The sequence below is a fragment of the Micromesistius poutassou genome (assembly GCF_964030765.1).
Source record: "Micromesistius poutassou genome assembly, chromosome: 7".
Classification (NCBI taxonomy): domain Eukaryota; kingdom Metazoa; phylum Chordata; class Actinopteri; order Gadiformes; family Gadidae; genus Micromesistius; species Micromesistius poutassou.
In genome coordinates, this window is record NC_140277.1 from 8636759 (window position 1) to 8663695 (window position 26937).

The window sequence follows — 26937 nt, forward strand, 5'->3', positions numbered from 1 at the left end:
TTGTTAGTGCATCTTGTCTACGCAAAGGAAATAGCAAACAAGCCACTTAGCAAACTAACGCACACTCACTTAGCCACCTAAAGTAGACGTGCAGTGTAGCATAAGTGCCACACGTCCAGCCATATGCTAGCACGCCAAGGAGCGGCAGAATTACTACTAAGTAGTTCACACCTTGCTTGTATCAGCAGTATCAAGATTGTGCGCTGTACAAACAAACTGACATATCAATAAATATATATTTAAAAAACATGTCACACAAACACTTTTCCAGAACTGAAGTTTTCAATGTGCTATTTATGATAAATGATTGCTTATAGCTGGCCAAAAATAGAGGACGAATGTAGATCAATGTCACAAAAAAAGAATGATTACAATGAATCAAGCTTGAGTTGGCTCTGTTTCCCCTTCGTTGCAACCCTCAGGGCCGGCTGAACCCACTGAACGTGACTCCTGCTATACGAGCGGTGGACATGGACCGAAACATCCAGCCTCCATCGGACAGACCTGGCATTCTCTACTTCATCCTTGTTGGTAAGTACATCACGTCCGGGCTTTACCTTTTACAGTTTTACGTTAGCTTCAGTGCACAGCAATGACCAGCCACCACTTCGCCGGCTCGGTCTATGTTTAGTTTTCCTGTAGCATGCTTAAAGTTATACTTATTTTCTTATGCATTGTTATACTTCTGGTATATCATTTATTTATTTGTGTTTGTTATTCATAGTCCCTACAGCATACAGAGCAGGTCAACATGCATTCTAGCCTTGACTTGACGTGTGTATGGGACCAACTCGAGTAGAGTTGAAGGAATAACTTTTATGCAGGGATTCATTTGGTCAACGTTAGGTTTATCTCACTAAAAATAACTGCATATGAATAAGGAATCTGTAGAAACAGTACAAAGATGTTGGTATAGAAAGCTATTTATAGTCCAAATAGTATTGACCAATTATTTTTGATTGGGCTTTGGTTGCATCCAGGGAAAAGGTCAGCAACAGTCTCAGAACCTTATCCTCTATCGTCGGACAACAATTAAGCTTTTTATATGCCATGATATCTGTTTTAAGTGATTAGCCGAAATGTCGTCTGAACCTGAACCACCTGAACCACCATCGATAGAAATACGGGCCCGTAAGCAGGGTGATTTGTGGTTTTTGGCCGGAGTGAGACTCTGTAGAATCTTATAATGCTTACATTATACGGTACGGTACGGGGCGGTACGGGATTGTGGGCGGGCAGGATTGTTGACGGGGGGGGGGAGCAACTCAGGAGCACCTCAGCTCAATTTGAAACTTAGAACTAGCGCTGAATGCAGGGCCCGGGCGATAAGATGAAGTCGCTGGGGTGGGTGGAGCCCTCTGAAGATTGAAGTAAGCGACTGGAGTACCTGCTTACCGATAGTTATGCTACAGTCGTCCATTATTCGGGTACACAGGAACCCAAGAAATGTGCCCGTTTTTCCAGGGGGTAATTTGCCAGACGATAGCCGATGATTTCAGTTTTCCGAGATTGGACATTAGGTTAACTCCAGATGGGTGAATGTGACAGGTTGTGCTTTATGGCCTGCTCCCTGTAACAGGCCATCCCATGACGTACAGAGACTACTTCAGCCTGAACCAAACCACGGCAGAACTACGAGTCCTCCAGCCCGTCAGCAGAGACCTCTATCAGAGGTTCACCCTCATCATCAAGGTTGGCCCTCTACACACACTTTTTCAATGTTAATCTTTCGGTTGACCTCTTAACTTTTTCACCAGCCAGTAACCCCCTTCTGATTTGGGATGGTCAACACAAGAAGTCAATATTCGGGCTTAAGGAAAAAAGGGCAAAAAGGCAGAGATAAATGGGAAGTTATGTATCAAATATAGCGGTTTTAAATATAAACCTGGGCAAACGAGGAGTTTAACTGTTTGTTATTGTGATGTACTTTTAAGGAGGATGTCGTAAAGTCTTTAGTTCCTTAATGTTTTATTCAGTTGCACTATGCCATACCTGTGTCCTCTCGTTTAGCAAAAAACTGTAATAAACATCATTAATTATTTCACGCTGCCTCGGAAGGACGCGTGCACACGATCAAGATCAAAGCAGAGAGAAAAAACGTTGGGAAATTCCAACAACTCTTTAACAAAGTTTTTAAATGTCTTCCCCTCAGCTAGTTAAAAAAAAAGAAGAAAAAAACCTCAACATTTGTGGACCTAAAAAAAAGAATGTGTTGCTCCAAATCCGAATTTAGATGAGCACCACACCACACATCACAGAAGCATACCCCATTCCCCCCCTTGCGTAACACTGGGCTCTGTACCAGCCTGGTGTTTATACCAGGGGATCTGGGGAGAGTGTCGTGTAGAGTAATCCCAGTGAGAGGGTGTCTTGAGAGGGGAGAGAGCCGGGATCGATGAGGATGAGGAGTAGGCGTATGGTATTAGGGTAAATTGGTTAGTTCCAAAACATATATATTGAAAGAAAAGGGGATTTTTATTGGGGGGGGAGGGGATCAAGGTCATCTTTGATGTGATTAGGATTAGATGCTAGGAGCCTTATTTATTCCTTCTGGAAATAGGGCTGTGCACTGCAGATCACCTCATTTTGATTGGGATTGATGATCATTGTAAACCACAGTGTCACTTGGTAATGTGTCTGTCGGAGGGGAGCGGGTTTGATGAATTTGAATGATACCTTTGATAATAGCCACTATTACAACTATTACTACAATGTTTACACAAGGGAAAAATACACAGAAAAGCCCTATTCATGATAATATGATGGTCATTTAATAAACTTGAATAGAACAGGTTGCAATGTTTAAATAAACAATGGCGCCTGTTGTATTTGTCATCGGGTGAATAGCGCTGGCAATGATGTACAATTTAGAAACTTAACACAATGTTCTAACCACCAATTTGCTTTGTGATTATTGGAAGTAGCCCAACTCTCACACAATAGAAGTTGTATGTCTTTCAAAGCTCTACTCTAACCGATTCAGATGCACTGATAGATGGATTGGAAAGCCACTCGCGTTCACGCACCAATCCTACGTGATATTGTCGTTTTCCTGAAATGTAATGCAGAAGCAGGGGTCTCTGCCGGCACCCCTTCTGGAAGGGAAATGTATGCATTTTAAAGGCTTTTCAAGGCAGAAATAGGTCCAAAATTAGCACAAATAAGCGTTGTGACATTTGCTATGTTCATGAGACCCATATCGTGTAAGAGCCAGACATTTATGGAGCAATTTCAAATAGGAGATATGAGATACGGCAAGTATGGTTAGAAAATAAGCAACAAGTCAGATTTTCCTTCTTTGAGAGAGAGAGAGAGAGAGAGAGAGAGAGAGAGAGAGAGAGAGAGAAATTTAATGAGAGCGAGAGCCCTAGTGAGAGAGACAGAGTTAAAAAAAAACATACAGGGAGAGAGCGATAGAGCAACAGAGAGAGAGAGAGAAAGAGAGAGCTAAGCTTGCTGCCTTATCTCAGTGGGTTATGCAGAGGGAAATGAGAGATGTTGGTTCAGGCAGGTACAGAGAGAGAGGGAAAGAAGGCGAGGGAGAGAGGGAGAAGGAGAGAGAGAGAGAGAGAGAGGAGAGGGTGAAGGGCAGAGTGAGAGACATTGACAGCGAGATACACCGAGAAAGTGAGACACGTAAATAGAATGAGAGAGGGAGACCGACTTTAAAGAAACATATGCGGAGAGCGATTGTGTAACAGAGGGAAAGGGAGGAAACTAAGCTCGCTGTCTTATCTCTGTGAGTTATACAGAGGGGAACGAGAGATGTTGCCGTCAGACTGCCAGCTGCCGTAATGAGAGAATTAGACGTTGGTATCTGCCGAACGCTCTGATACATTACGGCATGGGGTTTGCCATAGACTGATGCTGGGAACAGAAAAACGAGTAAAAGTAAAGTCAATGCACCTAGAGAAAGACGGGGGGGAGGGGGAGTTGAAAGATGGGGCAAGGTGCAAAAAAAGTGCTGCGGTTGAGGTAATAGTGCGGCGAACACATCTCGGGTTATGCAGTAATGATCGCTGCTGATGGAACCCATCGTGGAGATGATAGCGCTGGGAGGACCTGATGGGGAGGAGAAGATGGTTGGAGAGCAGGGGGGGATATGAGCAGTGACGCTAAAGGAGTCTGGATGACACTGGATGATAGGAGAGCGATGCAGAGCAGAAGGAAGGGAGAACGTGAGAACAGCAAGTGGAAAGGAAAGAAGAAGGTCAGGAAAGAAAGACATGAGAACGGACGGAAAAGGAAAGACGAAATGAAGACGCAAAGCAAAAGTGAACAGACAGACCGCACGCAGGAAATATGGAAGGAGAGCAGGACTGGAAAAAAAAAAGGAATGAAAGAAAGAACAAAGGAAAGAATGAAAGAAAGACAGAAAGGAGGTTTTTAATAGGGGCTGGGGCCGCGACCGCCCTGAGGGGGAGTTATGAGGAGTGGTTACGGTACGATAAACATGGGCTCTTGGTGGCAGGCAAATGTGCGGCAGGCGAGTGTGTACTCAAAGCGCGACTCAGGGCTGTTTACTCCCGGCCCACGGACACATAAAGTAGACTCGGAGCCAGAGCTCCGGGGAGACGGTCCTTCAGTCCTGCATGCTCGTCCTTGTGCTCTCTCTGACTCTCTAGCTGGCTGTAAACCTTTCTCTTTCTTTCTCTCTGGATCCGTCTCTCGCTCCAGCTCTCTCTTTTCCACTCTCAATCTTCCTCTCTCTCTCTTTGGCTATCTCTCTTGCTATGTTCCTCTCTCTTTCTTTGCCTCCCTCTACCTCCCTCTCTCTCTTTGGCTCATTTTCTCTCTTGCTGGCTCTTTACCTCAGTCTCACTCTATCTCTGTGTCTCTCTCTCTCCAACTCACTATCTCTCTCGCTTCTCTGTGTACATGCTCCCTCTCTCTCCCTCTCTCTCTTTAAGCTCGACATGCTATTGTTCCCTCTTTGTCTCCATTTTCTCTTTCCTTCTCTGTTCCTCTTTTCTATCCATTTCTTACTCCCAAACTATCACTTTCTTGTGTCTCTCTTCCTGTTTCTGTTTTTCTTTCACTCCATTTGTCTTTCCCTCTGTTTATCGTGCCCTCTCTCTCTCTCTCTCTCTCTCCCTCTGTGTCTCTTCTCTCTTCTGCTACTTGTCTCTCTCTCGGGGCCACATGCGGTCTATCTGTCAGTAAGAGAGCTATAGAGTCCTGTTCTCCCCCCGGGGTCCGTGTGAGGAGATTGAATCTGGAGGGGCTGCTGGTGGTGGTGGTGGTGGTGGTGGGGGGGGGGGGGGCCTCATCATCCCTCTCAGGTGATGTGCCCCCCCCCACGGGTCTAAGGGGGAGATGTACTCCACGGTGGCGGCGGTGATAAAGACAGCTGTGGGAAAAATCTCTACTCTCCTATCAGGACTGAGCCGCGCGCTGAAAGGAAATGGATGAAAAAAAGTATAAAAATGACAACACCCTGACGGGCCACACTGTGCGGCCCCACGCGAAGACAATATGAACTAGATCAAAGACATCGAGAAGACGACGACGCAGAGGACCAGAGCTGGAACACTGTCGAATAAAACTTCAATAAACATCATTGAAGACTATGTCACCACATCACCACTACCAGTACATGCGGGCCAATGCTGGCTGTGTTCTGTCACAATCTGCATCATGCAGTGACCGAGCACAGTTAAGAGTGCAAATGGCTGCAATCCGTTCCAGGTCAGGATTGTAGGAAAAAGCGACGATGCGTTCGTGCCTCTACTCCCCTATACTACTCTGCCTCTCACATTTCAAAGGCCTGGCTTTTAGGCCGCTCTCCGGCGTGGGAGGCAAGTGTGTCTAATCCGCTCGAGGGAATTCATCACGGTGGCATTCTGACTGCTGCCGTGCTAGTTTAGCATGTTGCTAAAGTCGGTGGATGTGTTGCTACCAGTCACTGTGACAGTGACATGCAGTGCGTTTACATATACATACCATTCTTGACCACTACAGTTAGAGTAAGTACTGACACGGTTTCAACTGGGAGTCAAACACTGTGACCACTAGGTGTTAATGAACAGCTGATCCGGCTTGTCCCATTTCCTCATTCGAGGCTGTGATTCCTAAACGCTCATCACACGTCCCATAGAGAGGATCATATTCATATAAAACCCCCCGCGCGCGGAATGGGGGACCCAAACCTAAGCGGACCACTCGTTATGAGGTTGTTTTTTTCGGAATTTAAATTACATTCAGGAGGAGTGACATCGTCCTGTCACTATCGCCTGCCACTTGCCTTCCCAAGTTGAGGACTGGACTGGGCCACAAACCTGGCTGCCTCACTTCATTAACCTTTTTGGGTGATGCTGGGACTCTGCGCTCTGAAGGCTCCAGCAGTGTGACAGTTTGTGAATCAGTTTTACATCACATCACCTCCCTGGAGAATGAGATGTGTCATGTGACATTGGTGTCCTCTCCTTATCTGTATACCTCTCTCTCTCTCTCTCTCTCTCTCTCTCTCGCTCTCTCTGTCAATGTATTAAATTCAATGAATAGGCTTTATTAGCAGGACAAATACCCATATAATATGTGTTGCTAAAGCATTTGAACATCAATAGATTCATCAATTAACAACATCAATGTCTGTGTCTCTCTCTGTTTCTCTATCTCTCTCTCCCACTCCCTTTATCTCTCCTTCTCTTCCTTCACTGTCTTTCTCACTTTCTATCTCTCTTCCTTCTCCCTCTATCTCTATCCCTTCTCTTTGGTTCTCCCCTTATCTATCTCTCTCTCTCCCCCCTCCCTCTATATCTTTCTCTCATTCTGCCCCTGCCTCTCTCTCTCTCTCTCTCTCTCTCTCTCTCTCTCTCTCTCTCTCTCTCTCTCTCTCTCTCTCTCTCTCTCTCTCTCTCTCTCTCTCTCTCTCCCCCCCTCTCTCTCCCTCCCCCGTGTCCCCAGGCAGAGCAGGACAATGGTCACCCTCTCCCCGTCTTGGCGGACCTCGTCATCGAGATCCTGGATGAGAACAACCAGGCTCCGTACTTCCAGCTGGTCGAGTACCAGGGCTACGTCAGCGAGTCCTCCCCCGTGGGCACCACCATCTCGGCCGGCGCCAACCTCACCTCGCCCCTGGCCATCGTCGCCCTGGACAACGACATTGAGGAGGTAGGGAGGGAAGGAGCCTTGCTGGCGCGGGTCGTTATAGTGTGTTTGGATGCACACAAATACACACACACACACACACACACACACACACACACATGCAAAGAGATGTATATACACAAATATTCATCTAGATTTAGATGTAACATGTAAGCACACACACACACACATACACACACACATATGCAAAGTGCAAAGAGATGTATATATACAAATATCCATATAGATTTACTTTACATAAACATGTAAACACACACATACAAATGCAAAGAAATGTATGCACATAAATATACATATAGATATACGTAAACATGATAACACACACACACACAGTCACAAACATCCAAAGACACACACACACACAAATTTAAATACACGCACACACACAGAAAAACACACACACACAAATACATATACACTCATATATACACATACAGTATACTATTTATGAAGCTATATTCCGTGTTGAAATATGCAGTACCAGGCCGGTTGAATGCAATGTCACATAATGAATGTATGCTGCAAGGCTACATTGCTACATTACATTTTTATTCAATTTGCATAAATTGATAGAATGGGTGCAAATCGATGTGCTTAAACAATGTTTTGTCTCCCTACTGTAGCTCACCCCTGGTCAGACACCTGTAGGTAACAGGCTGCTGTGTGAGGGTGACAGAAATAAAAAATGCATGCATAGCTTGACTCCAACATTGAAACCAAACTGGAGAACCCCCCTCTGCCCTGTTTACAGACAAACCGATTGACATGTGCGTGTGGAGTAAACACACCACACATTACCATCCACTTAGATCTGACTAAATGAACGTCCCGACACACAATGAACTCCAGTGTGGTTTCAACAGCGGAATCTGTGTGTCCTCTTCTTCTGCCGCTAAAAATATCCTCCTCCTGAAAATAAAACCAGCCAACCAGCAATAAGAATGAACCTGTAGCCAGAATGACAGCTGGATATACGGGACCGGGTTGACTTTGAAAGCCTCTGCGGAGAGTGTAGGTTTGGAGTGTTTGGCTTCTTATGCAGATTAATCTCTGTTCCTTCCTTCCTTCTTCCCTTCCTTCCTTCTGTGTTGTTTTATTTTATTCGCTCGCACAAGAAGCAGAACCCCCAAACCGGGTTCTCTTCTTTGAACACAAACTTTGTTCAGAAGAATTTGCAGTGTTTCCACTTGATGTGTGGTGACTTGGTGTGTGACATTTGTAGGTGTGTGTGTGTGTGTGTGTGTGTGTGTGTGTGTGTGCTTGTGTGCGTGTGTGCGTGGGTGTGTGGTAGTTGGATGAAGTAGTGGGAGCGGTTTGACATAATTGGTTGACACGATTGACAGACACGCACAGAGTCTGTGCACAGGTCTGTATATTTATATATATACGTGTGTTTGTGTGAGTGTGTGAGTGAGTGTGCGTGTGGTTGTATAAAATGTGTTTTGCTCAACCGCCAAAGCGGGTATAATTAAGTTGTTACTATTCATGGTGTGCCATCACTGGGTATATGTTAAACGGGTCGTCGCGACGAACGCGCAAGCGCCTAGCGACATGTGTTGTCCTTAGCGCACGTGTTTTCGCATTTGACTCGCTTAAACCCTGACAGGGAAACGGCATTGATTGATACGCCTCGCCATTTGATGCTCAGCTCAAAGTCTGAACTTGAGGGTCGATATTACAAACGCATCTCGAAGACAGAGCGATTGGTAGTGTTTTGTAGGGGGCGTATTAGTATAAGTCACAGTGTCAGCAACCTTATCAGCATGCAGTGCCAGTTTGACATTTTCACGTTAAATTAGTGTGCCTTAAGCAACAATATATTAAATATTAAGCTGAATTATGACACAGCAACCAAAAACATTTCCAGAAGATCTGGAATTGTATTATTTCCACAATCATGCATCAACATTAAAAAAAAATTTGTTGTTGTTATATTTGCAACATGGGCTAACAAATTAGAATTACATATATCCCATCTTAAAGGTACACTGTGTAGTGTTTTAAGTAATTTATTACCTCAAATCAACGTCTTCATTCATAAATAAGTCCTCATTGGTGTAAAATGATCTCTGCCAACAATCTCACTTATCCTCCTGAGCGAAGAATCACTTATCTGTATTTACATAGGACAGGCAAGCTCTACAGAGGCTTCAATGTCCTTCCGGTCTATAAAAAACTATGAACTGCCGAGAGGGACAAAAAGCACTATCCTATCAAGATTTTCTCTTGTAGCTGCCGGGTGTCTTTGTCGTCGTGGTTGTGACTCTCGTTCTCCTCCTCTTCCTTGTTGTCCTCCTCGTCATCCTCCTCGCCTAGCTCCCACCGATCCATCGATCTCAGTCCTCTCCCTCTTCCTCTCCCTACCAGCGTTGAATCACCTGATGATGATCTCTGACAATGCACGGACATCGAAAAATAAACGGATAAAGAATGTTTCATTACTAATTAGCACATAGTTCATGTGTTGTAGTAGAGCAATAAACTGTAGCCTACTAAAAAAAAATTGTATTTGTTGTGTGTCAAGTGTCGCTATACTGTGACAGTAATGTTACCAATAAAAAACAATATAAACATGAGAACATAATTCACTATCTTGCTCGAGGAGTAATTACTCATACATGCTCACACTAATGATTCAATGCAGTTTGAAGTTTGTTGGAAATAACGTACCTCATCTCCCGAAACAAAACTTGATGAAGTGGTGTTTGAAGACATGTTGTTGTCATAGCTTCTTGAATCTTGACACCTGCCGCCTGCCGTAGTTCCAACAGGTTGCAACGCACATTTGAAAACGCGAGGCGCTGGAGAGCATATTTGTTTGAATGCGAAATAAAATTTAACCACTAGATGGGAGAAAAAATTACACAGTGTACCTTTAAAACACTACTTTCAGAAACTCATTCAAAAACATATTTGCACTGTGAGAAATGTAAAAAACACATTATTGTGTTTTTTATTGTGAGGCATTATTGTTCAATTGACTTTCCTGGATTTTATTTATTCTCTCATTGACACCATGATAATGTGGAAACCGTTGGCAATTTTGCGCATGTGATTCGGAACATACAGTATCACTTTTATTTTTACATTTTTACTTTTCCAAATGAGCAGATCATTTTATTGATATGAATCCTCTCATTGCCTCATAAATAAATATGTTGTTATTTTTATAATGATAGAGTATCTGGGTTATGCCTTTCAATAACATGTCATGAGGACCGGGGAATGGGAATCCACTCCCCGATTTCCATTTCCCTATCTGATGCCAGATCAAATGTTTCGTTTGATCTGGCTTGATCTGGTTTCTCCCAGTCCCACAGCTGGGGCCACGGGAAGCAAAAGGGTGCCAAAAAAAGAGGGGGGGGAAAAAAAAACGGGAAAAAAAGCAGTGGATGTCGCCATGGTTACATCCCTAACCTTTCCCCCCTTAGCTTTCCCTCCTCTTTATTAAATCTTCTTCCCTCCCAAAGTCCACGGACCCGATGTTGACTATCGTGCTGGACGACTACACAGCCGTCTTCAGACTCTCCACCATGGGGATAGAGCGCTTCCTGCTGCTCCTCCAACCCGTGGATCGGGAGCGACAGATGACCTACACGTTCACGGTAGGCCCCCTTTGGACCCCCAGCTAACACCGTCTAACTCCTCTAATTCACACTGTGACTACATGGCCCCACGCACACGGCCCCCCCTTATCCACTACCTAGGTCCTAGCCCCACACACACACAGACTCGTAAACCACTACATTGCCCCACACACACAGGCTTGTAACCCACTACTTAGCCCCACACACAAACCACAGTGCACCACTACCTAGCCCCCCCCACACACACACACACACACCAGAGTACACCATTAGCTAGCCTCACACACACACACAGTCCCTTTAAACCAGTACATAGCAACACACAGTCCTGTCAAACCATTATCTAGTCGCACACACACACAGTCTCTCTTAACAACTCCCTAGCCCGACACACACACCCCTGTACACCACTACCTAGCCTCACACACACAGTCCCATTAAAACACTATCTAGCCCTACACACACACACCCCTGTACACCACCATCTAGCCTCGCACACACAGTTCCATTAAAACACTATTCAGCCCCACACAGTCCCTCTAAACCATTAAACCACTAAAACATGCCCCTTTAACCAGCATCTCATCCCAAACACATGCATGTAATCCACAATCTAGCACCACACACAATCAACTAACAATATGGCCCCTCTAAAGCACTATCCAGCCCAGTGTTCCCCAATGGGGGAGGCACAGGGGCACTGCAGGGCAATGGTATTGTTATGTAGTGAGGGAAAACGCTCAATAACCACCTGTGTAAAAATAAAGCACAAGGCAGAGTGAACAGCTAGAAATGTGTTGTGCATAAGAGCTGAAAACAAACACATGAACCACTGACTCAATTCAAATGACTGCCAACATGTGTGCACCCAAGTGTCCAACTTTATAGCCTGCGTGTGAAAACCACGTGAACCAAAGTTGTCATCACGTTTTTTACTGCTATTTGTCGCATGTTGCCTACCTCTGCACTTTTGAAGCTCAACAGGCAAAGTGCACACACTGCGTGTCCACAGAAATGTTAGATAACACAGAGAATATAAATGCCTTGGCCGTGTGTCGACCGGCTGGCTACCGACAGCACAAAGAAGAGTTTTTTCTAGTTGATTTGCGATATATTGAAGCTAAAATGATTTGTCTGGGGATTTGCTGTTCTGTAAATATGTTCCAATGTGGACAACAGGGAGGGAAGGGAATAATGGCTGTGTTATCATCCTGCAACTTATGCAATTACTTTTACCAAGAACTATGGGAACATGTGTGTTTGGGGGGGGGGGTGGAGCAGAGATTGTGGCATAATAACACTTTTTTGATCAACCATGACAAAAAAAACCTTTTTAGGAAGCTCTGTTCACACACGCAGTCCCTCCAAACTAAATTTCAGTTAGCTCAGAACTACATTTCAGTTAGGGTTAGGTTTTTACTGTTTTTACTGGTTACTGTTTTTTATATGATTAATTACAGCAAACTGTTATAATGAATCATAGTTAATTAATCTTCAGGAAACGGTAGTGAGGCTTTGACCTTTTATTTGTTTTCCTAATTCCGTTGTTGTTTTGAAAATATATTTTAAAAAAATCATCTTAATTTGACTAAACGTATGTATTTTCTAATTTAAATGTATCATGACACCATTAGCAATGGCATAACATTAAACAATATTTTATCATGTTGTGCCACTAAGACTATATTTACAATATTAAAGGCGTGATGTGTAGGATGTAGTGGGATTTGTAGTGGCAATTCAGGACACTGTATCATTAACATATTTTGTATTCTTATGTTAATGCTATCGTGGTGTACAAACAACATAAAGTGCAGACACAATATATATGTTTCTATATGTTGGTCTGTTCGTGGTTTCACTTTTGTTCATTTACCACTGATTGCCTGTTTGGATATAATGCATATTTATAGTGCAATAACAGTGGTTTGAATAAAGTTGGAATCCTCAATTTTGTCACGAGAAACAGGACAGGAACATTTCTTGTTCTTGGTCTTGGCTAAATGTTCCTGTAAAGAGTAAATGGCTTTCTTGTGGCAGGGTGTAAGTATTCTGCTCGTCACAGTCACTTTCTCTTTCTTCTACCAATATTCCCTTACTAATGTATAACAGAAAAACCCAAGACATTTTAAATGCAGCAGTAAGTGCACACATTTAGAAGATACTTCATTTGGCTTAACAGAAAGTAATTCTGTGTTGCAGCCACTTTCTCTGTTGATGTTTGGTCTCCCTCTCTCAAAACGACTTCCACTACCTGATTTATTCATCTATGTTTTTGCTTTTCTTTGGTGAGTAAGCCTACTTGATAGAATCCCATGATGAATAGTTTGGCAATAAAGCATGACCTTATGGAAACCTTCTCCTACTCCCCTCTCTCTCAATTTGATAGCATCAAGTGTGGAATATATTCTGCTTAGTCTTCAGAGAGGTACATACATAAATTGGCATATATCTCAATCCTTCACATTCAAAAATCAGATATATGCATGAACAATAACTTCAAACAAACACACAGAAGAAATTCTGCTGTGTGAGAGATGCATACGATGGTGATGAAGAGAGTGGTGTGATGCACACAATTTTTGAACTAGCAAACAGAAAGTCTGGCTTGGCTCTGCAATTTATTTGCTAAATATGCTAACCTTGATCCCAGTGTATTGTAGACCATCAGCACGATGCACTAGCATTAAGGGGAGGTACTACAGGTGTATATGCAGAGAAAAATCCTGTTGTTCCTTGTACTACTTCTACAATTTTCTTATGAATATACACAAAAACAAACGAAGAACAACTTTTAGTTTTCTCCCCCATTCATTTATTCAAAGTATGTTTTATCTAATTTAATATGCCCAAATTTGCATATTACGTAAAATACAATAATGACTGAGCAGAATAATTCAGTGTTTTTATCAAGTGTTAGTGTCAATGTCATCAACTAATTGGTTGGTAATTGGTTTCAACGTATGCAGCGAACTTGCGTATTGTTGTACATTATATATATATTTTATATTATATATTATGTTGTATAGTCATTTTTGTGGCATTGTTGCATTTAGTTGCTGTTGTACTTTATTTTATGTTAGTCTTTATGCTACTGTGCTTTTTATCCTATTGTGCACAGCAATTTCCCTCGGGATAAATAAAGCTTCTTGAATCTTGAATCTTGGTAATCTACATCAGCTTTTGACAAAATGTTGTTAATATGAGAGTAGGAGACAGTATTTAGACTTATGTGGCTTCACCATTAATCTTCATGTGAGCAAAATGTCAGAACATGTGTTGGTGAAGGTAGTTTTCAATCATAGAAAGAAACCAATTTTATTAGTTATTGGTAATAATTGCATGCAGGGACAAACATAAAAAATATCAAAATTGTCTAAGTGAAAGAAAATCATTATTTTTGCCCGTAGTACCTGGCATTAAGAATTTCCTCCCTCTCATGCTGGTAGTTTGTGTACAGTATGAACCTATCCTTTTGTCAAAGAAATTGATATTAAAATATTGTATTCAAAGTATATCAACAGACCACTGTAAGAGTTCATGGTCAAAAAATGAAACTTCTATGTTCAATAAATTCTTCATCTTCTTACAGTTATTCTCATTATTTCCAACACAATTAAGTAATTAATTATTCAAAGTATTCCTACTTTGTTTGATGTTAACCCGAACCATTGGTAGAACATTTATATTATTAGCTGTGAGCTATCAAACCATCTTGGGAGGAAGGTTAACATTTTTAGAGTTTGAGATGATATTCCACCATTTAAATAGTTTATATTCATATTACACACAGCTTGGAGGGGGCATCGATGATACAACTCAGTTCCTTTCAGCAGAAGGCTAAAAACCCTTGACCTTAGATAATAATATTGACTTAACCCAAACTGGAAAACAAAACAAAAAATTTGGGTTGAAAAAACTGCATCATGTTTCATACTTTCAAATGTTCTTATCTGTAACTGTAAAGACCTGTGGAGGTTGTATGAAAATAAACATGAAGGATTAAAAAAAGGTCATAGAAATATATACTTAAGGGTACTTAATAGATTTTCAAGGGAAGTTTTTTGTTTGTATTGTGGCGGGGGTACTTTTATTTACATTTATTTAGTATTTTTTCATTTCTTCCATAACCGCAGGCTCGAAAAGTGATTTATTCCTTGGCCACACTCTTACATTAGTTGCATAATGTATCATTTATGCAAATTCATCAAACAGTATTTCCCCACAGGACACAAAAATGAACTCAATTTCATAGAGCTTTACAGAGTTAACATTAATGTTATTATTTGGTCTCGTTCTATGAAAAATGTATACTGGTATTTTTAATAAAATGGTAATACACGTATGGCAACTAAATAAACTGCTTTTTAGTGCAATCAATTTGCAACAATTCATACAATTGTTTAGAAAGAGAAAGGACCTTTATTACTCTGGAGATATGCTATGGTGTTCCTCAGTAACGTTATGAATGACTACTAAATACCCCCACTATATCCGACTTTCTGCTACATGTTGTTTAACTTTAGCCTACTTAATAGTGCTGTGTCCACTCTACCTTTTGGCCGCGTTATAATAAAAAATAATAATAATAATTGATCGAATTTATATAGTGCTTTTTTTGGTCACTCAAAGACGCTTTACAGTGAAGGGGGGACCTCACTAACCACCACCAATGTGTAGCACCCACATGGGTGATGCACTGCAGCCAATCGGCACCAGAACACTCACCACACACCAGCTTGAAGTGGAGAGTGAGGCAATTGATGAATCAGCCAATTATACAGGGAGATGATTAGGGGGCCAGATTGAATGAGCCTGGTTTGGCAGTTTTAGCCAGGACACCGGGGAATCCCTTACTCTTTGCGATAAGTGCCCTGGGATCTTTTATGACCTCAGTGACTCAGGTCCTCAGTTTTACGTCTCCTCCGAAGGACGGCGCCTTCCACAGCACAGTGTCCCTGTCACTGCACTGGGAATGCTAAGCACTAAGTGAATTGATTGATTGTGAATTGATTGATTTGGAACTGTAAGGAATGTTCCTCCGGGTGAGAGATTCACCTCAATCCTCTTTGTCGGTTGTGTTTCCAGATGGTGGCATCGGACGGCGTCCAGCGGAGCCTGCCGGTGATTGTGAACATCCTGGTGATTGACGCCAATGACAACACACCCACCTTCGGCGACGTCTCCTACAACATAGAGGTCTTCACCAACATGCAGCCCGGGGAGACGGTGCTCCAGGTAACCAGCCCCACGTCTCAGCCCTTCACCAGCCTGTCTTTCTTTTGACTTTGTATGCCGTTTTGTCCTTTTGTTTTCTTCCTTGTGTTATGGTTTTCTTTCTTTTTATTCTTTCTTTCATTCATTCTTTATTTCCTCACATCCTCTCCCTTCCTCTCTCTGTTCTTTATTTTATTTATACATTCTGTCTTTCCTTCATTCGTTTCCGTCTTTCGTCATATTTCGTTTGACTTGTCTACCCTTGTCTTGGTCTCCCTACATCTGGGCTCTGTGGTATTTTTTTCCTGTAAAAAAAAACAAACAAATATATAAAAGTATCCCAACCATGATGAAACAGATGTTTCTGCACCATCTTTGATCGGCTGTCAAGACTCAGTGAAAGTATCTGTATTCCCCCCCGCTTCCTTTGTTGTGTCTGTCAGAGGAAGCCGGCCAATGGTTTACTCAATAGATTGTCTGCTATCATGACTGGAGCTAATGCACTGTGGGAGTGAGCTTAACTCCTGCGACCGGTAATCAATCGTTGTCCGGGGACCGCCAGACTCTAGATCCGCTCCAGGTTGTGTTAGAAAAGGCTTTAGCTCGGTAAACGCTTGGCTCACCCACGGTCCATGTTAATGGATCAGAGAGGTTTGCTTTTTGTGTTCTGTTTGACGCATGGAAGGTCTGCAAATGGCACAGTGTTGTCCTCGCTCTGTGTTATTTTCGTACTGTCAACGATGACGTTGGTGTAATAATGCCCGTTCTATCAAAAAAATACTGTAAACTGACACAGACATCATCTTGCATAATATAGAATGCATTCTCCTTTTTTTTGACACAATTATTTCATTGCATCCATCCCGTCAACGGTTTCCCTCCGCACAGCCCCTGCAGAGATGGAAATAAACACAAACAGACAGACCCCCCAAAAAAACATTCATTGCCAAAAAGGTCAAGTTTAATCAGAGTAAGAACTTGTTTGGCCCCTCGGCTCTAAACCAGGCCATGGGTTCGCAGGTCGGCTTGTCCGACCGCTTTTAAAAACCATTCATTAGAGTCGGCCTCCCAGAAGAGTTCAGCTCTCCATGGTTCTTCCACAGCTCCATTAAAAAAAATGAGGATGCTCTGCTATCTTTTATTGTGATTTCCATGGATCACATCCACACCCTAAGAACATCCTGCATGAATACAAATCTTTGTTTGTTTTGCTCCAACGTGAGATAGCAAATGAAGAATATCTATTGCTTTTATGGTCAAGGACATAATCGAATCTAAATAAGGCTCCTAGCAGCTAATCCTAATCACATCAAAAGATTACCTGGACCACCCCCCCCCCCACCCAATTCTCTCAAATCTATAATTTTTTAACTAAACAATTTACCCTAAACCCTTTATCATCGTAAAGGTCAAGCAAACAAAATCAGAATTTTAACAGAAGCAATAAAAATCCTTCTGCTCTGCGGTTTTCCTGAAAGGTCAGACGTTTTGTACCGCGCTGTGTGTGTGTGCGCGCCATGTAAACCTCAAACTAAATGCCAGCTGTTGCTGTAGCTGCTGTTGTTCCTGCCTCTACATGAAACAAGGGGTCAGGTATTCATAATCGAATGGAAATGAGCCAGGATAATCCTCTGAGCCTCTCCTCTGTAAACATTTTGTTATTGTTCGTTTTTTTGCTTTAAGTGGACCTCTTGGCAGACTCCCGAAATCTGCTGTGGGTGAGGTTTTAAAGTTGCGAAGAGAGAGAGAGAGAGAGAGCAGGAGATCCCCCAAACGTAGCCCTTCTCTCTCTACTATGTGGTGGAGCTATGATAATACTGGTGGGACCAATCAGGGAACAGTAGCCCTGATTGGTCTGAAATGAGCCTTTGAGATGATGAGCGCTCTAAAATCAAAACATTCTCAAACAGAGGCAGGTGTGCAGAGACCAGATATTCACATAGTGTTTAGTCATTATTAGCTGATGAACAGCCTTTCTAGCTAATTGTATTCAACAAACAATCCTAAATCGTACCTGCATCACCTTTTAATAACTCTTGGGAGACTCCCTTGAAGCATAACCAGTTGAAGAAACTGTATCATCCTTATCATCATCCTTGTACCACATTTACATATACATCTACATTTGTGGGGTTGGACCACTGGGCCGATGCTGTCAGTGGTTTTCCCCCATACTGTGAAACATTTACTGTCTCGCTGATTCACACCAGCACCCTCCCCCCAACCTACTCCTCCCTCTTAATAACTCTTCCTTTGAAGCCCTCTAGCAACTAGTCGTCCTCCTCAATCCTCTTGGTCTTGTTCATATTTGTGTTAATTTAGCAGCTACACGTTCTGACTTATAAGTATGGCTTGAATAATTAATGTTTCAATCCATGAGGTAAATTCAATGTTTCAATAAATCCAGCAAGAACGACTTTTAATTTCTACAGGAGAAATAAAAAAAATAACATAACAACATATTCATGTTCTTATGTCTTTTAATTGTTATATGTTGTATTATTCAATATTATTTCTCTCTCTCTCTCTCTCTCTCTCTCTCTCTCTCTCTCTCTCTCTCTCTCTCTCTCTCTCTCTCTCTCTCTCTCTATATATATTTCTTTCTTTAAATCCCTTTCAACCCCCTTTTCTGACCTCACTCTCACTCCCCCCTCTCCCTCTCCCCCTATCCCTCTCTGTCTCTCTACCCAACGTCCCTCGCTCTCCGTCCTCCCTCCGTGTCTCTCTGTCCCTCCACCCCCCCTATAAACCTGTCACAGCTCTCCGCAGTGGATGCCGACGAGGGCTCCAATGGCCTGGTGACCTACGAGATCCTGGCGGGGGCCCTGGGGGACTTTGTGATCAACAACCGTACCGGTCGCATCACCGTGGCGACGGGCGTGGCCCTGGTGGTGGGCCGCTCCTACACCCTCACCGTCAGGGCATCGGACAACGCCCCCGGGATCCAGAAAAGGTACCGCCTCCCAGTTTCTATTAATAACTCGTGAATAATGGGTTTGCTGTGACAGTGCCTATCACGGCACTAAAGGCCCTTTAAATAGAGAGTCTGTGGGGTATGATACATGTTCTGCTAACCAGTGCGTAGCACCTGGGTGATGCACGGTTGCCAGGTTGCGCCTGAACTCTCACCACACACTATCAGAGCGGAGAGGTGAGGAATGAAGCTGTTCAATTAGAGACCAGCCACTGATTAGGTGGCCTGCTGAGCATCCCATGAAATCACCAGTGCTAGGCAGGTAGCAATGGCCCTGGCTGTTTCCTTTGGGGTTTTGCAATGTTAAAGGTGCTGTTGGTAAGATTGGAGAATTGTCAAAAAGCAGAAGAGAGCACGATTTTAAAACGACAACGGAAGAACCATCTGCGCCCTCCTTACGATTCTCCGCCATGGAGAAGTGTTGCATTTCATGCACCTGTGATTGACAGGCGAGATGGATACCCCGAACCAGTCAGGGAAAGAGACACTCTGATAGGTCAGACATTAGCTGAGGGTCTAAAGGTTGAATTGGCTCAAACAGGCAGGTTCAGTCAACTCTAAATGAAGATTCTCGACGTGCATCTCACTCACATCTGATGGATGGCTATGCCATTTCTAACAAATTGCACTCAAGCAATAGCTCTTGAATCTTACCCGCGGCACCTTTAATAATATGTGGGTATGACTGACATGGTTTGACTGTAATTTGTACAATTCCTTGTTCCCTTTTAGTTCTTTGTTGTTGTTTTCCCCATTATGGTCCAGGGTTTGTCTTATTGAATTACGCCTTCATACAAATTTTATGTTTGTGTTCCATTTGAATTGGTGCTTTTTTTCTATTTCATTAAACTTTCACACAGACCGTGAATTCAGTTGAGTTTTGCGAGTGTGGAAATGGGGGAGAAACCTTTGAAAAACATCTGACAAAAAAAGGGTATATTTGCATTTGTAGCTGTGCAGACACAGTCTGTTTTTCTTCACCTTAATGTTGACTGTGTGATGTTTAAGGCATGGATCGGTTCAACATTTGATTTGTGGATTGTGTTTGCTTCTTAGCACAAAGGAACATAAAGGAACACAAAGAAACAAGACAACAATCAAGATTCTTTTTCTGAAGCCTATAAAGTTGTCAGAAACCAACTCCAACTGTAGAATATTTTAGATGTTTTTTAGGGTTGTGGGGGGAATGGGTTTTATATAAGATAGTTTCCCTTCACTGGTTTTCACTGTGCAAATGCACATCCATTTGCCTGGGCAGAAAACAGCAAGGAAACGTACGTTTCAGCAACTTTTGGAGAGAACTTCTAACCAACAAACATTGGAAATGTTCTGACCAACCATGTAGAGCCTATTATTTTATCATCTAGTTCCATCTTCAAGGAATGGCTGAGTACCCTAATAGTTCCTCCAAGAATGTTTTTTTGGAGAAAAAGAAAGCAACAGATACGTAACAGGTATCACAAAACGCTCAAGTTTAGTACTTAGAAGCCATCAACCAGTTGATACCAATGTTAATCTAATCAAGCCAACAGTGAATTTTACAATCCTCCATACAGTCCAATAACAAAGCTGAGCGAATGTCACACATTGGCACATTCAATTCTCTTGAACAAGATATTAATCACGTTCACATATTATCACGTCTTAGCACTGCCATACCATCGGTGCCACTCCTGGTGACAATTGGTTTGTGTTTCTTTGAGACGGTTTCGTCACTCCCTGTGCTAATGAAGGTGTTTTCGACAAGAGCGCAGATCTCATTACAGCTGAGGGGGGAGGACAAACATGGAATTCTTTCAAGAGTAATTTCTGGAGGGGACATCAATAACATATATCAATGGATCTGCTATAACAGACCCACAGCAATTAGTCAAGCCGTTGCCAGAAGGGCCGCGGCTTCTCGTGGGCCGTTTGGCCTCTCGTGGGCCGTTTGGGTCGGGCAATCACGGAGTGGCATGCTTGTTGGGATTGCGCGGCCCCTCCGTCGCGACGGCGCCCCCCCCCCCCCCCACCCCATCAACAATCCTGTCCGCGACCAGCCCCCCCCCCCCCCCCCTCCCCCCGTCAACAATTACACCCACAGCCTGTTATAATGTGCAAATGCCAGGGCCGTTTTTTGATCCCAGTCCGTCACTGACTAAGGGCCACATATCCACTAATGCAGCACATAACACGGAACGGAATATGCAGCGCTTCAGACCACTGATGCAGGATAAATAGAGAGGACATGAGCAAAACCTTTAGTCTTGTGTTTATGTGTGAAATATTGCAAAAGTGGAGTCGGCTTCTGTTGAATATTTAAATATATATTTTCAATTACATGCATTTAGAAATAATTTATATATATAAACTTCATGTTTTTACGAATTTGGAGGGGACAGGAACCCTTCCCTCCCCAGGATCTGTGCCCATGGTTTATGAGGCGTGGGAGGCAATAAGTGTGTTATCGTGTTATTTCCGCTGCCAGGAGCTCTATCACCACGGTGTATATTGAAGTGCTGCCCCCCAACAACCAGAGCCCCCCACGCTTCCCCCTCCTCAGCTACAGTGTGGAGGTCAGCGAGGCTATGAGGCTGGGAGCCATCCTGCTCAACCTCCAGGTATGACCTGTTTACACCCACCCACACCCACACACACGCTCTCTCTCTCTCTCTCTCTCTCTCTCGCTCTCGCTCTCTATCGCTCTCTCTCTCTATCGCTCTTGCTTTCGCTCTCTCTCGTTCTCTCTCACATACTCACACACAGACAAATATACACATACACACACACAAACACACATGCATGCACAAACAGACATGAAAACATGCAGGCATACACACACACTCACACATATGCACGCACAAACACACATGAAAAACATGCAGGCATACACACACATACTCACTAACACACACATCATGCACATATGCAAACATTCACACACACACACACAAAAAACTGTCAGGAATAGAAACACACATTCACTGAACACCAGCAATATGCAAAAAAAAAGCACACACTTAATCCCTTAGGGAACACTTATTTAATGAATTGGAATGTAAATAGAGGCGTTTATGTGTATATACAAACCATATATTTTGCTCACTGTATTCTAACAACCCTGTCTGTTGTTATGCAGCATTTAATTTAGTGTCCTCTGTCTGTCTTCCTTCCGCTAGGCGATAGACAGAGAGAACGACCCCATCACATACCGCATCGTGAGCGGGGACCCTGAGCAGAGGTTCAACCTCACCGAAACGTAAGTTCATGCCTTTATTCTTCAACACCAATGTCTTCAAGGGTTGTGCCTGTTTGCTAAGGCCATGACGTTTGTTAAACTCACCCCCTATCGCTGTGTACACATGTTTCAAAATTGGCCATTGATTTGGTGTCAATTGATATCCATTATTTTCCAAACGAGTGCTCCCAGCAGCTCCCATGGCTCTATCTTCATTTTACTTAACAGGAAGGCACAAACTGCCCTGGATATGTAGGGCTTAAGTTCTGGTCGATTGGTCGATATTCCACCATTCCATTGCTCTTATTCCACCAAATTCTCATTGGTTGCTTCTAAATCCGTTATTTTCGGGAGCAGGAGGAATTTTTTTTAAATTTTCGAATGATAGGCTCCATTGTGTTAGAAATAACATGAACTATGAGTAAAAATAATATTCAAGGCTTTATAGATTTGGTTATAATAATTGTGTGCTTTAAAGGTGTCATTGCACCGTTTTTTCATTAATTTTGTGGTGGTCACTAGTAGCAATGAATGCCCTGTGAGTCGGTTTTGGTGAAAAAAATGCTCTGGTGCTCCTGTTTCACACTGTTCTTGTGTGGTGGAGGAGGTGGGCAGGGAGGCACAACATGATTTTGGCTCTTACTCATGACATGCAAATGACTCGCCTCTGATTGGCTAACAGCACTGTCCGTCACAGTAATAAAACCAATTAAACTTCCAGAGAGACTCAGAGAGAGGGAGAAGGAGAGAGAGATACACAGAGAGAAGGAGAGAGAGAAGGAGAAGGAGAGAGAGAGGGAGAAGGAGAGAGAGACAGAGAGAGAGAGAGAGAGAACCACTGGGCTTCTTGGGGGTTTCTTTGTTGATTGAATACAGAAAGAAGAGCCGCCTCGGGGTACCGCGGCCGGGGCTAAGCTCCCGGACTCCCGCGGAGCACTGGCCACCATGCACCGCGAAAATTGTTGAAATACTGGTAATGTCCAATCCAAACATTTCTTCCTCAACTCTTCTTTCTTGGCCAAGAGATGCAACGTTGATTTGTTATCGCCAGAAATAGCACAGGCACAAACTCAATACTGTCTTCCCGTGGGCCGTCGCAAGCCAAGGTGGGCGAGGCCATGAATACTAATTCACCAACTGATGTCAGTTGGTGAGGCTTTTCTGATTCGATCATTAATGCATCTATTTTCTTTCATTCACTAATGCAGGCAATGGAGGTAGAAGAACATTTTCACTTGCAGCATGCATATGCAACTCCGAGTGACCTATCGTATTTCAAAAGGAACAAGTACTAAACGGTTTCTCTGGGAATGACACCTTTAATATAGCCTAGTCCTAACTAGACCTTCGTACTCATTTCATTCATACCGATGGTCTAGAACTGCTATAGAGACAAACGATTTCTCACTTGAAGGTGGGTGCTGTTGAAGTTTAAAACCTATTGGCTCTGTCCAGTGCCACTCCGGATCTGCCTTAACCAATCGCTAACGTTTGGTCGTGACGTATTTCATGCTTAGCAAACTCCTTCACCACTAACGGAGCCAGCTGGAAAATTAAACTTTTCCCGAATCACGTGGGAAGAAGCGCCACAACATCTTGACCACCAACAAAACTAAGCAAAGCCTGTTTCTGCTCCGGCTTTAATTTATCTATATTCGGCAGAGTTTCCACAACAGACCGAATAGCTTTCTCCATGATCTTCCTGCTGCTTCCTGGTATTCGTTTGACTACAACTGAAACTTGTGCACGACCTGTACGTCACTGTTCTCAGGCCGCGCCTCCTGTTCGCTGATTGGAGGGACAAACTTGAGGCAAAAGAAATCGTTAGAACATACAGCACTCCCAGACCTAGTACTGTAGTGAAATGAAAATTGAGCGGAAGTACGGAGGCGGGCGGAACCAGGCTACCTTTAATAGTCTCAGGGCCCTATCTTGCACCCAGCGCAATTGACTTTCTACACCGACGCATGTATCATTGCTAGTTTGCACCCAGCACAAAGCTGATTTTCCTCCGCATCAAACATGGTGCCACTACACTTGCGCCTGGAGAGGCGTGTTGTTGAAAAGCAGAGGCATGTTCCGGTGCAAATTATGAATTTTTAGATCAGCAAAATGGTGCTATTTTGCTGATCTAAAAATTGCTCCAATGCAATTACACTACTGACCGAAAAATTCCTGGTCTAAATGCACTAGCAGATAGCTCAGTTGGTGTTGCTATTTTGACGTGCCATGGCAGGTCGGAACTGTAACATACGATTACACACACGTAGGCTATACACAGCACAAACATGCAAACGATTAGCCTGATTTAAGTATTATGATGTCAAAGATTGTTCATATGTGTTTTCCATAGGGCTGCTATTAGTTTATTAGGCTATGCCATGCGTTCAAATAATAAGAACAATAATAAACTTGAGCAAAGTATATTCCAGTCTTCCAAAACAAAATGTTGTTTTAGGGTAAATGGTTGGTTAAATGATTTGGGAACAGCTGATACAACTGTAAGTTGTACTTTTAAATCAATGCATCTGCAAACACCGTACAGCAAACCCATATTTTCTTGACACAGACATCGTGTACGTGTACATAACTTTTAGGATTGTAGAGTATTTGAGTGTGAGAAAACATAGTTTTACCACGAGTGAGTGTTTAAAAGAATGAATGAATGTGGGTGATGCTTGGCGCACGTGTGTGTGCACACCCATCTGTTTAAACACACGCAAACTAAACACGTAACGCATAATACAGTCCATGGCGATGTATATTAACGGGGGAACCCATGCAATATGAACACAATGTAATGTATTGCCGCATATCATTAAATAGACCCACAGTTGACAAGAATTAGGCCTATTATTTGGCCATAAACGGAGCCATTTGAAGTTTGAAATTCATGTGGGCATGCTTCTGTCTCAGCGGATACTGCAAACACGCTGTCAAAATATCAACTCGGTAAGTCAAATGCACTGGCTCTTAAAGGGGATGGGAGATGTAACTCTCATTGGTTTATTGCACGTTACGCCCAAAACACACCTACTGGTTTCAGACCAACCCATTTTAGATTTGCGTCGGGCGCAAGAGTCATTTATCCGCTGTCCTAATAGCAACATCGCCATAGAACCGCCCACAAAGCTATTTCCGTTTTGCGCTTCAAGACTTGCGTTTTAGACCGTCTAAATAGGGCCCTCAGAATTATAAGACAGGAGGTCATAAAACCCGGGCTGTCACATCTTTCGATTTACTGAACCTAAGGATCACTGACAGTCTACTTATGGAACATTCGGTCGGCTACAAACTAATTAACGCCATGTCAAAGAAGTTGTTGGTGTGGCAGCATTTGGTTAAAAAGGAAGAAAGGCATTCTAAAAATGGTTCGGCATAAGTTATGTGTTCTGCGATGCTCTGTCAACTTTCTTGTTTAACGCCCCATAGGCTTGGGAGTATGAACTTATCAGACTTGGCACCTTGGCATGCACCATAGTGTCATGCATTCGGACCCATGATATTAAACAGAACAAACCGAGAATCGGATCTTCCGACGTGTTGTCTGTCTCCTGCCTGACGCTGCCCGGTGCGGCTCTCCGTGGCTCGTCTGGTGTGACCCGCCTTATGTTGAACATCTGACAGCCATACATCTGACACCCACTACTCTAGCAGGTAGAGTAGCGTGCATTGTGGCCGTTAAGTTAATCTTGTAATTGTTTTTGTTTTATTTTCCACTATTGAGCAATCGATTCAAAGAGTTGGATGAATTTCCGTCGACCAAGATTTTCTTTGGTTGAAGGAAACCCTACTATTATTATCTCATCACATCACGTAAAAGTAATATTAAAAAAATAATAAAATAATAAAAGTGTAAGCAGAAAACCATGGTAGTCCTAGCATGATATATTGTTTTTCCTATAATATTGCCTCGAAACGAAAAATGAAACATCAAGGTCTCTTTTTTCCTTTGATTGGATTCCTTGGCAACATAATGGGTCTTTGTCCTTTTCGTGAGATTATATCCGCACAAAGGAACTTTAAAAAGCACTCATCTGTTAAAGCCAGCGTTGTTTTAGCCTCTTAAGCCAAGCTCCGATTGACTAGGACGCTTATTTTCTCGTGTACGCCAGCCGCCGTGCTTCTTCAAAGGCTCAGCGTTGCTACATCAGCTCCAAGTGACTCGTGCCAAAAAAAAGGGAAACCTTGACCATTGTAATCTTCCATTAGCTTTGTCATCTGATTTTGCTCTTTCAAGTGCTGTGTCTTTGACAAAGAGAATAATGACATGGCTTCCAGAGCGATTGTTCTATGTCAGCCCTCTCCGTCGCTTGTGCAGGCTCAAAGGAGCGCTCGGATGAAAGGGGTGGGTGGCAGAGAGAGAGAGAGAGAGAGAGAGAGAGAGAGAGAGAGAGAGAGAGAGAGAGAGAGAGAGAGAGAGAGAGAGAGAGAGAGAGAGAGAGAGAGAGAGAGAGAGAGAGAGAGAGAGAGCACTTGAACAACAACAGTCGAGAGATTGGAAACTAATCATTAGCCTCCCACTGATGACAGAGGGGCTCTAATGGAGATGTTTGGCGTGGATGCAGAGTGCTGTGAGATAAGGAAAATGCAAGTGATACGTGGTGTCATGCGACACTCATGGAGCCTCAGTGTAGTGTGATATTACAGAAATGTTATATATAATGCCACCAGGTGTGAGTGCGGTTAGCCATTACAAGCCATTTGAAAATCTGCCTTTTCTTATGTTTTAGTGACACAACAAGTGGAAGTGTCCACCTAGATGTATGATGGCTACTTAAGCAACATTTGCTTCTGTCCAATGGGTAGGCTGCTAGACTGACCTATCCAGC

The 26937-nt window shown here is 43.1% G+C and overlaps 1 protein-coding gene across 1 annotated transcript in view; it reads left to right on the forward strand.

The window, feature by feature from the left end:
* LOC311350172 (protocadherin-15-like) overlaps positions 1 to 26937 on the forward strand; it is a gene marked incomplete at its 5' end in the record, with an annotated part of 188434 nt that overhangs the window by 59196 nt on the left and 102301 nt on the right. The window contains 8 exons of the mRNA XM_084470183.1: positions 423 to 531; positions 1580 to 1692; positions 6907 to 7113; positions 10581 to 10715; positions 15786 to 15935; positions 18674 to 18867; positions 21356 to 21488; positions 22047 to 22126. Of these exons, the coding sequence (XP_084326309.1) occupies positions 423 to 531; positions 1580 to 1692; positions 6907 to 7113; positions 10581 to 10715; positions 15786 to 15935; positions 18674 to 18867; positions 21356 to 21488; positions 22047 to 22126 (1121 nt within the window). The remainder of the gene's footprint in view (positions 1 to 422; positions 532 to 1579; positions 1693 to 6906; positions 7114 to 10580; positions 10716 to 15785; positions 15936 to 18673; positions 18868 to 21355; positions 21489 to 22046; positions 22127 to 26937) is intronic.